This window comes from Athene noctua, chromosome 18 (genome assembly GCF_965140245.1).
Source record: "Athene noctua chromosome 18, bAthNoc1.hap1.1, whole genome shotgun sequence".
Lineage (NCBI taxonomy): Eukaryota > Metazoa > Chordata > Aves > Strigiformes > Strigidae > Athene > Athene noctua.
The window spans coordinates 7,743,109-7,756,094 of NC_134054.1; the positions used below are offsets into that span (position 1 = coordinate 7,743,109).

Sequence of the window (12,986 nt, forward strand, 5' to 3'; positions counted from 1 at the left end):
CCACCCCAGAGCTGGACCCCTTCGGCGACCTGTTCCCCAGCACCAGACAGGACGGGGCAAAGAGCTTTGACCTCACCAACCTGGCCGACTCCCTGCCTGAATCTGGCAAGGAACGGAAGGACTGTAAAACCCCTGAGGCCTTCCTCGGCCCCGCCGCCTCCTCCCTGGTCAACCTGGACTCCCTGGTCGCGCCTGCTCCAGCCTCCAAGACGCGCAACCCCTTTCTCTCGGGTAGGTGCCAGTGCCGCGGTGCACTGGGCTGGGCGGGGGGCGTTTGGGTGAGGAGGAGGGGGGCTGGGGAGGGCCCGGCTGCCCTGACCTGTCCCATCCTCTCCTCGGTAGGCCTGAGCACGCCATCCCCCACCAACCCCTTCAGCCTCGCCGAGCAGCCCAAGCCGACGCTCAACCAGATGCGGACCAGCTCACCGGTGCCCGGCCTGCCCGCCGGCCTCCCCGCCAACTCCATGACCTACAGCGCGTCCCTGCCGCTGCCCCTCAGCAGTGTCCCCGCCGCCGCCGCCGCCCTCCCTGCCTCCGCCAGTGCCTTCCCCCAGGCCGGCGCCTTCCCCGAACTCCCCAGCAACTTGCCGCAGCCTTTACTGCCGCTGAGCGGAGCCCCGGCCCCGCCGTCCGCTCCGGGGGGGCTCAACCCCTTCCTCTGAACCCTCTGGACCTGCAGACTCTCACCCCTCCCCGGCTGTTACAAATCGCCCTCCGACCTCTCCTCCCGCCAAGACCTTTGGGGGGCCAGCGGTTCGGTAGCTGCAAGGGAGGGAGCCCCCCCGCCATCCCCCTCCCCGTGCCCGCCGGCGGGGGGCGCAGCCAGCATGAGCCCCCGCGCTTGACGGGCCAGAGGGGGCCCCCCCTTCCCCTTCGAGGGCCAGAGCCGCTGCCGAGGGCGGCGCAGGGGCCGTGGCGGGCCCGTCCTCGGGGCTTCTTGGTTTGAGGGCTCAGGAGCAGCGGGCTGGGCTGGCGCATGGCGGGGGGGTCGCTGCTGGATGGGCCCCCCCCGGGTACGGGGCTTTGCCCCGGCGCCTGCGGGGAGCTGGGGGGAGCTGGGGTTCCCCCCCCCTCCTCCCCGCCCTGTCTCTCCGTGCTCCCCTCCCGGGGCAGGCGCCGCCCGGGCTGTGGCTCCCCGCTCCCGCCTGCCCCTCGCCCCCCTCCCGCTCGCTGCCCCTCGGAGCCCCCCCGGAGCCCCCAGAAGGAGTTTCGGGCAGGGTCCCCGCGGGGGGAGCCGCCTTCTCGGCCGCTCGCTGGGCCCCGCCGCGGGCGCGGGGGGGTGGGGGGAGGATGGGGGGGCGCCAGTGCTGCGGCGCTGCTGGAGAGCGGCGGCTCCGGGCTGCCTCTGACACAATAAAATGCTCTGACGGACCCGGTGTGCGGCTCCGGGGGGCGGGCAGGGCCCGGGGACGGGGGGCGGGCTGGGCTGCGGCGGAGCCGCCCCCGGCGCCTCGGGCCGGTCACGGGAGCGGCGGCAGCTCCGCCCCGCCCCGCCCCCCCGCCGCCATGTTGGCGGTGCCGCTGCGCCGGGCCCGCAGGTACCGGGGGGCCGGGCGGGTGCGGGCTCCGGCTGCGGCTCTGCGGGGCGGTGGGCAGCGGCGACGCCGGCAGCGCTTTTGCCTCCTCCGCCATCCCCTTGAACCCTCCCTGCACGCCGCCGATGTCCCCGCGTCCTCCCTGCACCTCCCACACCCCCCTAAATCCTCCTGCATCCCTGCAGCGCCCTGTACCCCTCCTGCATCTCCCCTAAACCGCCCCGCACCCTCCTGAATCCCTCCTAAATCCTTTCTGCACACTTACACCCCTCCTGTGTACCCCGACATCCTCCCTGCATCCTCCCTAAATCCTTCCTGCATCCCTCCTGCATTCCCCTAAATTGTCCCTGCATCCCTGTACCTCTTGCATGACTTTACATATTCCCTGCACCCCCTCCTGTATCCCTGTGCCCCAGCCCTGCATCCCTGCACCCCTGCACCCCTTCCTGCATCCCACCCAGCAGCAGGAGGGTCTCTCTGGTCCCCTCCTATCTCTCACTCCCCTCGCTGTGAAGAGCCTGTGCTGCCCTGCCCGCACCCTGACCCCGCACCTACCCACGCTCCCACGGAAGGGGATTTTCCTCTCTAAGGACACACGGGTCCAATCCCACAGATGCTGCTCCCTGGTGCAGGGCTGTCGGGTGGCTGTGCCCCCAAAGGATGCTGGTGGGGGGCTGGAGGGGAGGGAGCCCTGGGGATGGTGGCCCCCGGGCCGTGTCTGTGCTGAGTCGGAGGAGAACAACCTCGCCTGAGCCTCCAGCAAGCGGGGGGGGATTACACAGGGTCCTGGGGGGAAGATGGAGGTGGACCGAGCCCCCGTGGAGCCGCCCAGCCTGGGGCTGAGAGCAGTTCTCTCGGCACGGGGGGTGATGAGCGGGGGAGCAGCACCCTGCCCCAGGGCTGCATGGGCACCCAGAGGAGCTGGGGTGGAGGTGGTGCTGGCGTGGGGCATCGCGGCTCTCGCCAGGGGCTCTGCTTCGCTGTGGCGAGCAAGGAAACGATGAGCCTGTTTGGTGTCGCAGGTGCACGTTTCTAACGGGGAGCGTGACCATGGCCACGGGGGGAACAACCACCCCCCCCAGCGTCCCTCGTCGCACCAACCGCCTGATTAACGAGAAGTCCCCGTACCTCCTGCAGCATGCTCACAACCCCGTGGATTGGTAAGAGTGACCGGTGCCTTTCTCCCTCCTCCTCTCCTTGCGTCCGTGGGGCTGAGGGACTGGCTGCCGTGGAAGTGATGGTGCGCGAAGCAGCCTGGCCTCTTGTGCATTGCCCGGCGGGCTCGGGGTCCACGCTCCTGGCCAGCCATGCCCCTGGCTGTCCTGACTGATCTCCACCAGGCAGCAGCGTCTCAGGCAGCTTTAGAGGAGCCCAGGTCCCAGCAGCAGTGACCCCTGAAGCTCCTTTCTCGTCTTCCCTCCACAGGTACCCTTGGGGTCAGGAAGCCTTTGATAAAGCAAAGAAAGAAAACAAGCTGATATTCCTTTCAGGTAACTAGAAACAAGACATGTTTCATGTTGCCATGTGGTGTTCAGTAGATGAGCAGGTGAGCCAGGCTGTGTCCTGAGCTGGGGTGTGAGTAGCCACATAGGTAAGGATGGACACCGAGTGCTAATTCTTCGCTAGCAAGAGAGGGCCGCGTGCTTTAGTAGCTCCCTCTGAAGATTGGCTGCATTAAGGACCAGAGTCCTTGGCCAGATTTTAGGAGCAAGAGCTGAGTGGCCAGGAGGCCCTGCAAGCCTCCATGCTTAGAAGAGGCCTTTGTCCTCCATCTCTTTAGGGGGGCAGGCAGCAGCTGTGGCCTGTAGCAGGGTTCCCCACCTCTGAGCAATCTCCCCATAACGTGTGTCCTGCTCCCTGCAAAGGGCCTGTCCTCACTCACCTGAGCTTGTTTTCAGTTGGCTACTCCACCTGCCACTGGTGCCATGTGATGGAGGAAGAGTCCTTCAAGAACAAGGAGATCGGGGAGATCATGAACAAGAACTTTGTGTGCATCAAAGTGGATCGTGAGGAGCGGCCAGATGTGGACAAAGTATACATGACCTTCGTGCAGGTAAGGGAGGCAGGGGCAGAGCTCTGGAGGCTTGCCTGGCTCTCTCAGGATGAGGTTCATGTTCACGTCCCTCAGGCAAGAAGAACCAGTATGTGGGGTGGTCTGAATGGGGCCATCCATGATCACAAGGACACGTCTGTCCTCAAGTGACGGGTACAGAGCAGAGGGTGCCTCTTCCGTGACCTTGGTGCACCCGTGATTTGTCTTTCAGGCAACCAGTGGTGGGGGTGGCTGGCCGATGAGCGTCTGGCTGACTCCAGACCTTAAGCCCTTTGTAGGGGGGACATACTTCCCCCCTGAAGATGGAGTTCATCGCGTTGGCTTTCGAACCGTGCTGCTCCGAATCGCAGAGCAGGTACGGAGCAGGAATGGTGTAGCAGGCAGGGCTCAACAAGAGGCAGCAGGGAAATTGGCCTGGGTTTGATGGGTGATGGAGTTAAGAGACACAGTCACGAGAAACAGTAGCCCAGAGAACATGTCAGGGCTTTGGCTGGGTTAGAGGTGGATTTGAACTGATCTGGGGAGGGGTACTGAGAACTGAAGGTGCAGTTTGGACTGGTGCAGTGCAGGAAGCAGAAAGAGAGGCAAAAGATGGAAGAACTGACTTTCTCACTCTGCACCTTAGTGGAAGGAGAACAAAGACGCCCTGTTGGAGAACAGCCAGAAGATCCTGGAAGCATTGCTGTACAGGTCTGAGATCTGTGTGCGGGGCCAGGAGTCACCCCCACCATCCAAAGAGGTGATGGCCACCTGTTTCCAGCAGCTCTCCAGCTCCTATGATGAGGACTACGGTGGCTTCTCTGAATCCCCCAAGTTCCCCACCCCAGGTCAGTCTGGTCTCTGCTGCTGAGCCCCGCCGTGGGGCAGGCAGTGCCGGGGGGGCAGAGCCCACCCCACAACCTCCCACTTTCTCTGTATTTCAGTGAATTTGAATTTCCTCTTCACATACTGGGCCTTGCACCGAACAACTGCAGAAGGTGCCCGGGCACTGCAGATGGCTCTGCATACTCTCAAGATGATGGCCCATGGGGGCATCCATGACCACATCGGCCAGGTAGGAGGAAAGCCTCAGGGGTAAACCCCTGGCATGCCCAGGAGGCGTGGGGTGGAGACGTAGGGTAGAGATGTGTCCATTTGGTCTTTGCAGGGTTTTCACCGCTACTCCACCGACCAGCACTGGCACGTCCCTCACTTTGAGAAGATGCTGTATGACCAGGGGCAGCTGGCAGCCACGTATAGCAGAGCGTTTCAGGTTTGACCATGGTATCCCTCTGTGGGGGAGCTCACTTGGCGTGCTGAGTGCGAAGGGCTGGCTTGGTTTGGGGAGCAGCTTCAAAGCCTTTTCCCCAGGATGTTGCCCATCCCGCGGGCACGGAGTGGTCCCATACTCCCCTTCATCTACTGGTGTTCATCCAGAAATGCTGCACAAATCCAAGACAGCCCCAGGGTTCTGAGTGTAACAGGGGAGGAACAGCCTCCTGGCTGGTCTTTGCGAGTCAGCAAACAGATGCTGCTGCCTCTGACATTGGTGTAACTCCAGGGTTGCTCTCCAGTGCCCAGAGATTTCTGTCAGATGAATCCATGCGACATTTAAAATCCCTGGACTTTCAAATGTGTTGCTGCTCCTTTGCCAGCAATTTAAATCTGAATTTCTTATTATATCTTGCTGTGTCTCTTGCCTCCTCCCTGCCCCTTGTAACATCGATGTCCACCCGGTGCCTCCCGCAGATCTCTGGCGATGAATTCTTCGCCGATGTCGCCCAAGACATTCTGCTCTATGTCTCGCGGGACCTGAGTGACCAGGTAGGTTGTTCCCTGAGCTGGGCTGAAGGGAGCCAATTATCCTGCCCCAGAGCATGGCTCAGGGCTGCTTTTCCCTCCCTCCCTTCCCAGCTGAGCTCAGTCTGGGGCACTGCTGTGGCTCACTGGCTGGACTGCCTGCCCAGCAGTAATGGGGAGCTGGCTGAAAGTGCTGTCCCAGCAGCTAAAGCGTCTTTGCTCCTTCCCCAGGCTGGAGGTTTCTACAGTGCAGAAGATGCTGATTCCTACCCGAGCATCACATCTGAAGAGAAGCGAGAAGGAGCTTTCTGTGTGTGGGCAGCTGAGGAAATCCGGGCTCTCCTTCCTGACCCTGTTGAGGGGGCCACAGAGGGGACGACCCTGGGAGATGTCTTCATGCACCACTATGGAGTGAAGGAGACGGGCAATGTGAGCCCCATGAAGGTGAGGGAGAGCAAAGACCTGTCTGGTACTGGAAGCATTGGTGGGGAACCTGCACCCCCTGGGCATGGGGTGATGGCAGAGCAGCCTCAAAGCACATGGGGGGGTCCAAACCCTCCTCAGCCCGGTGGTGTTTGTAGAACGGGGCTCTCCTTTCAGGACCCCCATCAGGAGCTGAAGGGCAAGAACGTCCTTATTGTGCGGAGCTCCCCAGAGCTGACAGCGGCCCGGTTCGGGCTGGAGCCAGGGCAGCTGGGTGCCCTGCTGCGGGAATGCCGGCGGAGGCTGTCCACAGCCCGGGCACAGCGGCCACGGCCACACTTGGACACCAAGATGCTGGCAGCGTGGAACGGTGAGAGGTGGCTCAGCTCTGGGGGTGCATGCCGTGGCTGGGCCCCTCCACGGCTGCCCGGGGCCAGTGTGTTTTGGGGGGCTTGTAGCAATTAATCCTGCTGGGACTAGGCAGCCCCCCACAGAGGCAGTGGGTGGGCTGGGATCCAGGGCCTGGGAGAAGCAGCCCCACACCTGGAAGCCGTGGGGCTGCGGAGCATCAGGATAGTGCTCTGGTTTGGTTTTCCTTCCCTGTTGCCAGCAGAGAGCAGCAAAACTCTTCCCCTGGTTCAGCCTGGCTCCCCGACTTGGGCTCTGGGGAAAGGAACTGAGTTGGGGACTGAGGACCCCGGCAGGGGGTGGAGCCCATCTCCACTGCTGCGTTAGCGGGGGAGCCACAGCTCTGTGTCTGTCTGTCCGGGTGTCCTGCAGCAGGTAATGCTGCAGTACCCCAGGCACTGTTCCCAGCAGTAAATGCCCAGGTAGCTGGGTCTGGAGCTGGCGTGAGCTGGAGTTATACCACGTCCTGCAAACAGGAAGACTCTCTTAAGCCCTGTTTCTGTCTGCAAGCGAAGGCTTAGCTCTTGCTGACCTTGCAGCGCTCTGCCCTTCTCTTTGGTGACAGCAAGTGACTTTCTTAGTGGTCTGAACTGAGTAGAAGAGCTGATGACTGAGCCCTGACCTGCTTTGAAAATGAGGGAGGATGTGCTTCATGCCGAGCATCCTTTAAAGGATGTGACACCCCCACTGGTTCCTTGTGCTCCCCTGAGCCTGTCCCATGTGTGTGCCTACGCAGGGCTGATGATCTCAGGCTTTGCCCAGGCTGGGGCAGCCCTGGCCGAGCAGGAGTACGTGAGCCGGGCTGTGCAGGCAGCTGCCTTCCTGCGGAGACACCTCTTCGACCCCACCAGTGGGAGGTTGCTGCGGAGCTGCTACCGGGGCAAAGACAACACGGTAGAGCAGAGGTGAGCAGTGGCACAGAGAGTGTCCACAGACCAACTGGCCACCTCACAGGTGCACCCCAGGCCCCCGGTGGTCCCTGTCCTCTTCTCCTCCAGGCAGGACTAGACTTGGGGGGAGGGAGGCTGTTTGCCTTGAGCAGAACTACCTCTGGTGCAGTATGGGATGGATTAGTGCCCACCACTCAGTGAGGAGAAGTTAAAGTCAAATCCTTTCCCATTCCTTAACTTCCAAGCTGGCAGGGGCCTTCCCCTGTCCTCCCCTGCTGCACAGAAACGCAGGGCTGAGCCGTGTGATGACTTGGCAGAGCCACGGCTTATCCTGGACTGGGCCCTGAGGTGGCATCTCCTTGGGTAGCAGAGACCCAGACCCGAGCTTTGCTGAGTTGGAGAACATTTCCCACCTGGCCAGTGTAGAGACCTGATGCTTCCCTGTCTGCCACTGCAGCGCTGTGCCCATCCAGGGCTTTCTGGAGGATTATGTCTTCGTCATCCAGGCTCTTTTTGACCTGTATGAAGCCTCCCTGGAGCAGGACTGGCTGGAGTGGGCCCTGCAGCTTCAGCACATGCAAGACAAACTCTTCTGGGACCCCAAAGGCTTTGCATATTTCTCCAGTGAGGCTGGCGATCCCTCTCTGCTCCTGCGCCTGAAGGGAGGTGAGCTCAGGGACGGCCGTGATCTGCGTGGGTTACAGTGTGGGGCAGCTGGGGGAGGGCAGGGCGATGCCGGGCTGGGGACCAAGCCATGGGGTGGGGAGGCATTGGGCTGATGGAGGAGCTGTTGTCCCTTGCAGACCAAGATGGAGCAGAGCCCACCGCCAACTCTGTCACTGTCACAAACCTGCTCCGAGCAGCTTGTTACTCCGGCCATACAGAGTGGGTGGAGAAAGCCGGGCAGATCTTGGCCGCCTTTTCAGAGAGGCTGCAGAAGATCCCCATCACCCTGCCAGAGATGGCCCGGGCCACCGCTGTCTTCCATCACACCCTCAAACAGGTACGGGCTGGGGATCGTGTCCCCTGTGGGACCCGCTGCAGGGAGGGGGTTTGGCGGTGGTGTGGGTGCAGTCACAGCACTCTGCTTTCTCCCTCCTGCCACCCACACTCTCCCCGGACAGGTCGTTATCTGTGGGGACCCCCAAGGAGAAGACACAAAAGAGATGCTGCGCTGTATCCACTCCATCTTCAGTCCAAACAAGGTAGAGGTGCCTGCCCTGCCTGCCCTCCCCTGCCTGCTGCATAGCCACTCCTCACCAGCTACCGCCACGCTTTCTGCTGCCTCCTGCATTGCTGGTGCCCTCATCCTTTCTCCCAGTGTGGCTGTAGCACCCATCCTCCTCCTCCTCTGTCCTGCCTCCCTTCCAGGAAGCATCCACTCCTTTCCATATCCATAAGCGGAGCCGACAGGGCCGTGGCTGAGCCCCTGCACCGCTCTCCCTGGCACAGAGCGCTGCCAGCCCAGCCTGGGGAGTGGCTGCAGCAGCGGCTGCTGTCGCTGCTGGCTGTTTACACAGCTCTCAGCCTGAGCCCTGCATCCCCAGCGCTGTTCTCTCAAGGGAAAACCTTTCATTCCGTTGCAGATGTGTCATGCCCGGTGTGGCTGTGTCATGCCTGGTGAAGATCCAGCCAGTGTCTGGGTCACCTTCTGCCTGCAGCCACCCTCGCATCCTTGGGAAGCAGCCAGGCAGTTCTTCACTCTGGCTGCGGGTACCCCCGGCTGGGAGGGGCTGGCTTTTCCCAAAAGCTTTGCCCCTAGCCATGCTGTCGCGGTGCACACAAGGTTACCCCTCGTTTTGCTCGTCTGCCCCTTGTTTTGCTCGTCTGCATTCTCGAGATCATAACTGGGTGCATCCCATGGAGGGGCTGTGCTGCCTCAGGACAGAGCTGTTTGGCAGGCAGCAGCATCCCTGCCCTGGGGACAGATGGCTCTTGCCTTGGCAAAGCTGTTGAGCGTAGGGAAGCAGAGCTGGGCTGCGGGCGAGGGGGCTCAGCATTTCGGCCTTTAGACCAGATTCATTCCTGCCTGTTGGGGTCCGGGCACCAGGGTCTGGCACGTTGAGCTGCGCCATGTTGGGAGCCAGTTTCCTTCTGTAACCCTAGCTGGGGTGAGCTGGGGAGGGCTGAGCCATCCACACAGGATCCTCTGCTCTGTCCTCACTTTAGCTCAGCCCACGGAGACTTTCATCCCTGACCCTCTGCTTGCATGCCCAGCAGGAGCACAAGCTGGGGACACAGCTCTCCATCCTTCCTCCACCATCTCCCATCCAGCAGCACCCCTGGCCGTGCCAGTCCCCATGCCATGTGTGAGGCCTCTGCTCCCGCGCTCTTCCTCTCTCCCTTTGAAGGATTACAGCGGGTGACCCAGTTTGCAGGGATGGGAAGCGCCTTGGTGGCAGCGGGGAGCCCAGTGCTGCTGCTAATATCCTGCTCCCTCTCCCCCCAGCTGGTTCAGCTGTCGGTCCACCGAGTGCACAGGGGCTGTGGCGGGGGATGCAGCTGACAGCTTTGGGGTCATGAGCAGAGCAAGTAGCGCAGCCGTTTCTTCTCCTCCCATGCGGTTTTGTTCCCTCCTGCTAAGCTGGTAACAAGCCTGGCTGGTGGGCATGCTCACTCCGCAGGGGCAGGTCTGTCTCCCACAAGCTGTTGCCTTCCCTGAAGGAGGGAGGAAGAGGAGGACTGGGTGCTCCGGATGGATATTTCCATGGGGGAGTGCAGCCGCAGAGTGCTCAGGAGCCGCCCGAGGACAGCGGCGCCCGCCTGGGCTCTGTGCAGGGGGCTGCAGCTGGAGCCTCGCAGCAGGCGGGGGGGGGCAGCCCCTGCTCACCCTGTGCATGGCTGCCCTTGCGTGTTCCTGGTGTTGCAATGGTGGGATGGAGCAGAAGCTGTCCTGTTTGGCAGCCTGGGTTTGTTTCCTGGAAGAAGGATCGTGGCAGGAGGGGAAAGCTATCTCGCCAGAGGAGCACAGCCCCACGGGCACGTGTCTCCTCTTCCCTGAGTTCGAGTGTGCAGGAGCGGTAGGAGCTGAGCTCCTCGAGCTGCATCGGCCCACCTTCCTCCTCATTGTTTCTACCAGAGCTGCCCGTGCTGCTCCAGCAAACAGGGTGTCCCATCGTGGTAGTTGCTTCTCCCTGCTGTCACCAGGGCCAAGAGTGAGCGGTTGGGACTCTTCAGCGTCATCTGTGTGGAATGGAGGGTGACAGGGAGAGGGCAGAGCCACGCTTCCCCTGAGCCATCCTGCCAGGGCTTCCCCCGTGCCCCCCTCATTCCTCATGGACAGCCTGATCTCTGGCAGTAGCACTGGCTCCTCACCTTGCAGGGGGGATGGAGAGAAGGGAGGAGAATCCCACTGCTCAGGTCATGCTGCCTTCGGGAGCAGCCTGCTGCTTCCCAACAGCCATCCCTCTTTCTGTGCTGCATCACATGAAGATGTGGGTGCTCTTTTTCCCACCCGCCTTCAGCCTCCCGCCAGCTGCTCCCCAGCTCTCCTTCCCCACCCTGAGAAGTTGCCTGAGGCAGAGCAGCCCCAGCTCACCCACCCCGGGGATGTGGCAGCTTTGGGAATCAGCTTTGCCAAGGAGTTGGGGAGATGTCACCGCCATGTCCCCTGCCGCCCCTGCTCCCTCAGTGCCGGCAGGGTGCTGGGGGCCAGGCTTGTCTGCAGGAGCGTGATTAATTAGGTCATTCCAGTAATTAATTCCTTACAAACTTCACATTGAAGTCCTTGCTGTAGCGAGATGCCGATGATAAAACAGCATTGAGGTCACAGGTTTAAATGGACCCTGCGCCCACAGGAGCCCTTTGCCACAGGCAGCTGCCGCGGGGATGCGAGTGCTGCAGGGGTGATGCTGGTGGCTGCTCCCTTGGGGTTCCCGGTGCCTGGAGTGGAGAGGGTTGGATCCATGTTCCAGGGCTGGATCCTGGTGTGGATCCCTGCCCTGTTAATGGTCTTTAGGGTAATTATGAAGGATCCCATTATCTTCTCAGCTGCAGAGCACTAGCCTGCCGCTTGCCTTCATCCTGGCCCCGCAAGAGGACCTTAGGGAGCTTGTGAGAAAAATGAATAATGAATTTCAGATTGGACGTGAATTGGTAATTAATCACTCCTGGAATTAATTCCAGACAAAGGCGAGGGGGGAGGAGGTTGCGGGGGAGAAGAAGCCAGGCAAGGAGATGGGCTGAGCCAGAGCTGGGTCAAGGCAGGGGCTGAGTGGGAGATGTGGGGGGACAGGGGACAGGACAGGAGTGCCGCAGCCGTTGCCTAGAACAAAAGCCTGGGGACACGGGGTGAGGGCAGCCGCTGCTGGGCATGCGTGAGGCTCATGGATGTCCATGCTGGGTGTCAGTGCTGGATTTGCCCCTTGCCCCGGGGCCGGTGGCAGAGGATGCTGCACACTGGTGGGAGATGTGTGTGCTGCGGGCAGCAGTGTTCAGTGTTGGCATCCCTCGGCATCATTGGCGTGAGCGTCACGAACACGTGGCGGGTGGTTTGGTGCTCGGTGGGCACCACAGTGGGTGCATGTGTGGGGCTGGGGCCAGTCGGGCAAGGGAGGACCACATGCTCCAGCAGTGGGATGCTGCCACGGGGCCTTGGGAAGCACCCGGTGTTTTGCTCACCCGTTGCATCTGTGTTGGCACCAGGCTCTGTGCCAGCTCCTGGCTTTCCCCTGATTAGCCCACAAGCCCTGAGGCTTTAACAAACATTTTCCCTTTCAGAAGAGCTAATTATCACGGCAGGCCTGTCATCACCCCTGGCTGGTGCTGCCGTCTCAGCTGCGAAAGCCCCCGACTCACTGCTTGCCCCTGAGTCACTGCTCGCTGGTGTCTTGATTTTTTTCGGAAGCGCCTGGAGGGCAGGAGGAGCTGGGTGCAGGGTGGGATGGCATGATGCTGCAGCTGATGCTGGGGCTGCGGCTGCCCCTGGGCTGGGTGGGTGTCCCCAGGGAGCTGGGGGGGGCTCAGGCAGCCCCTCAGTGTGCATGTCCCTGTGCTTTGTCCCCAGCTGCTGCGTGTCTGCAGCGGAAAAGGGAGGCAGAGCTGCCAGGGTGGTGTGGGCCACACGCTGCCTCCGGCGCAGGCACGATGGTGACCCTGGCAGAGGTCTGGTGTGGGTCCCCTGGCTCCCTGACCCCTCCCCACTTTAGAGGAGCACACAGGGGGACACTGCCAGCACTTGGCTTGTCTGCAGGGAGGGCAGGACCAGCTGGCTGGCACTGGCTGCGCTCTCCAGCTCTCACGGCTCCTTCTCCGGCAGGTGCTGATGCTAGCAGATGAAGACGGTGCTGGATTCCTCTACCGCCAGTTGCCTTTCCTTGCGTCCCTGGAGAGGAAGAACGGGAAAGCCACCGCCTATCTCTGTAGCAACTTCACCTGCTCCCTGCCCATCACCTCCCCCCAGGAGCTGCGTGGGATGCTCTGCCCCTGAGCCCCTTGGCCCCGCGGCCTGCAGGAAGGTGAGGGGGAGGCAAACCTTCACGCCAGCCTGGGAACATGAGAGAGACCCGTAATAAAGCCACCCTGGGCATCAACAGTCTCCTGGATGGTTCCTGTCAGCACGGTGGGGCTGTGCCCTTCCCTGCCTGCCGCGGGTCGGGCTCTGCTTGCGCTGCTGCTCTGGCAGCATCTTGGCAGAACTGGCTTCAGTCCCCAGTGCTGGTCTTGGCATGGCCAGGAGACACCCACCGAGAAGCACCTCTTCCCCCTGCACACGCGCTCGCTCCTCGCCAAGGAAAAGAAAAACAAATTAAATATAAATTCCAGCGTTAATGGAGAAGTCAGATGGGAAAACTATTAGGGTTCCTATAGCAACCCAGGGTAACATTGTCAAAAGCACCTGGATGACTTGGGAGTCAAGTGCTTTTGAAAGTGTTACCCGTTACAACAGCCACGGTATTT

General features: G+C 61.6%; 1 protein-coding gene across 1 annotated transcript; it reads left to right on the plus strand.

Moving 5' to 3' along the window:
• Positions 1-662: 662 nt before the first annotated feature.
• Positions 663-12,619, plus strand: SPATA20 (spermatogenesis associated 20). The gene is made up of 16 exons (XM_074922412.1): positions 663-1,538; positions 2,558-2,695; positions 2,961-3,025; positions 3,434-3,588; positions 3,800-3,943; positions 4,214-4,415; positions 4,512-4,642; positions 4,736-4,840; positions 5,317-5,391; positions 5,599-5,811; positions 5,968-6,160; positions 6,935-7,103; positions 7,546-7,754; positions 7,892-8,091; positions 8,213-8,293; positions 12,346-12,619. Exons 1-16 carry the CDS (start codon positions 1,291-1,293, stop codon positions 12,514-12,516), a joined length of 2,499 nt encoding a protein of 832 aa, XP_074778513.1. The 5' UTR covers positions 663-1,290; the 3' UTR covers positions 12,517-12,619.
• The last annotated feature ends 367 nt before the right edge of the window (positions 12,620-12,986 follow it).

Excerpts from the sequence above, each read along its gene's own strand:
- SPATA20 (XM_074922412.1), top strand. The coding sequence starts at position 1,291 with ATGGGGGGGCGCCAGTGCTGCGGCGCTGCTGGAGAGCGGCGGCTCCGG. Across the intron at positions 1,539-2,557 it reads CCGCTGCGCCGGGCCCGCAG|GTGCACGTTTCTAACGGGGA; the intron begins GTACCGGGGGGC and ends TTGGTGTCGCAG. Across the intron at positions 7,104-7,545 it reads GACAACACGGTAGAGCAGAG|CGCTGTGCCCATCCAGGGCT; the intron begins GTGAGCAGTGGC and ends CTGCCACTGCAG.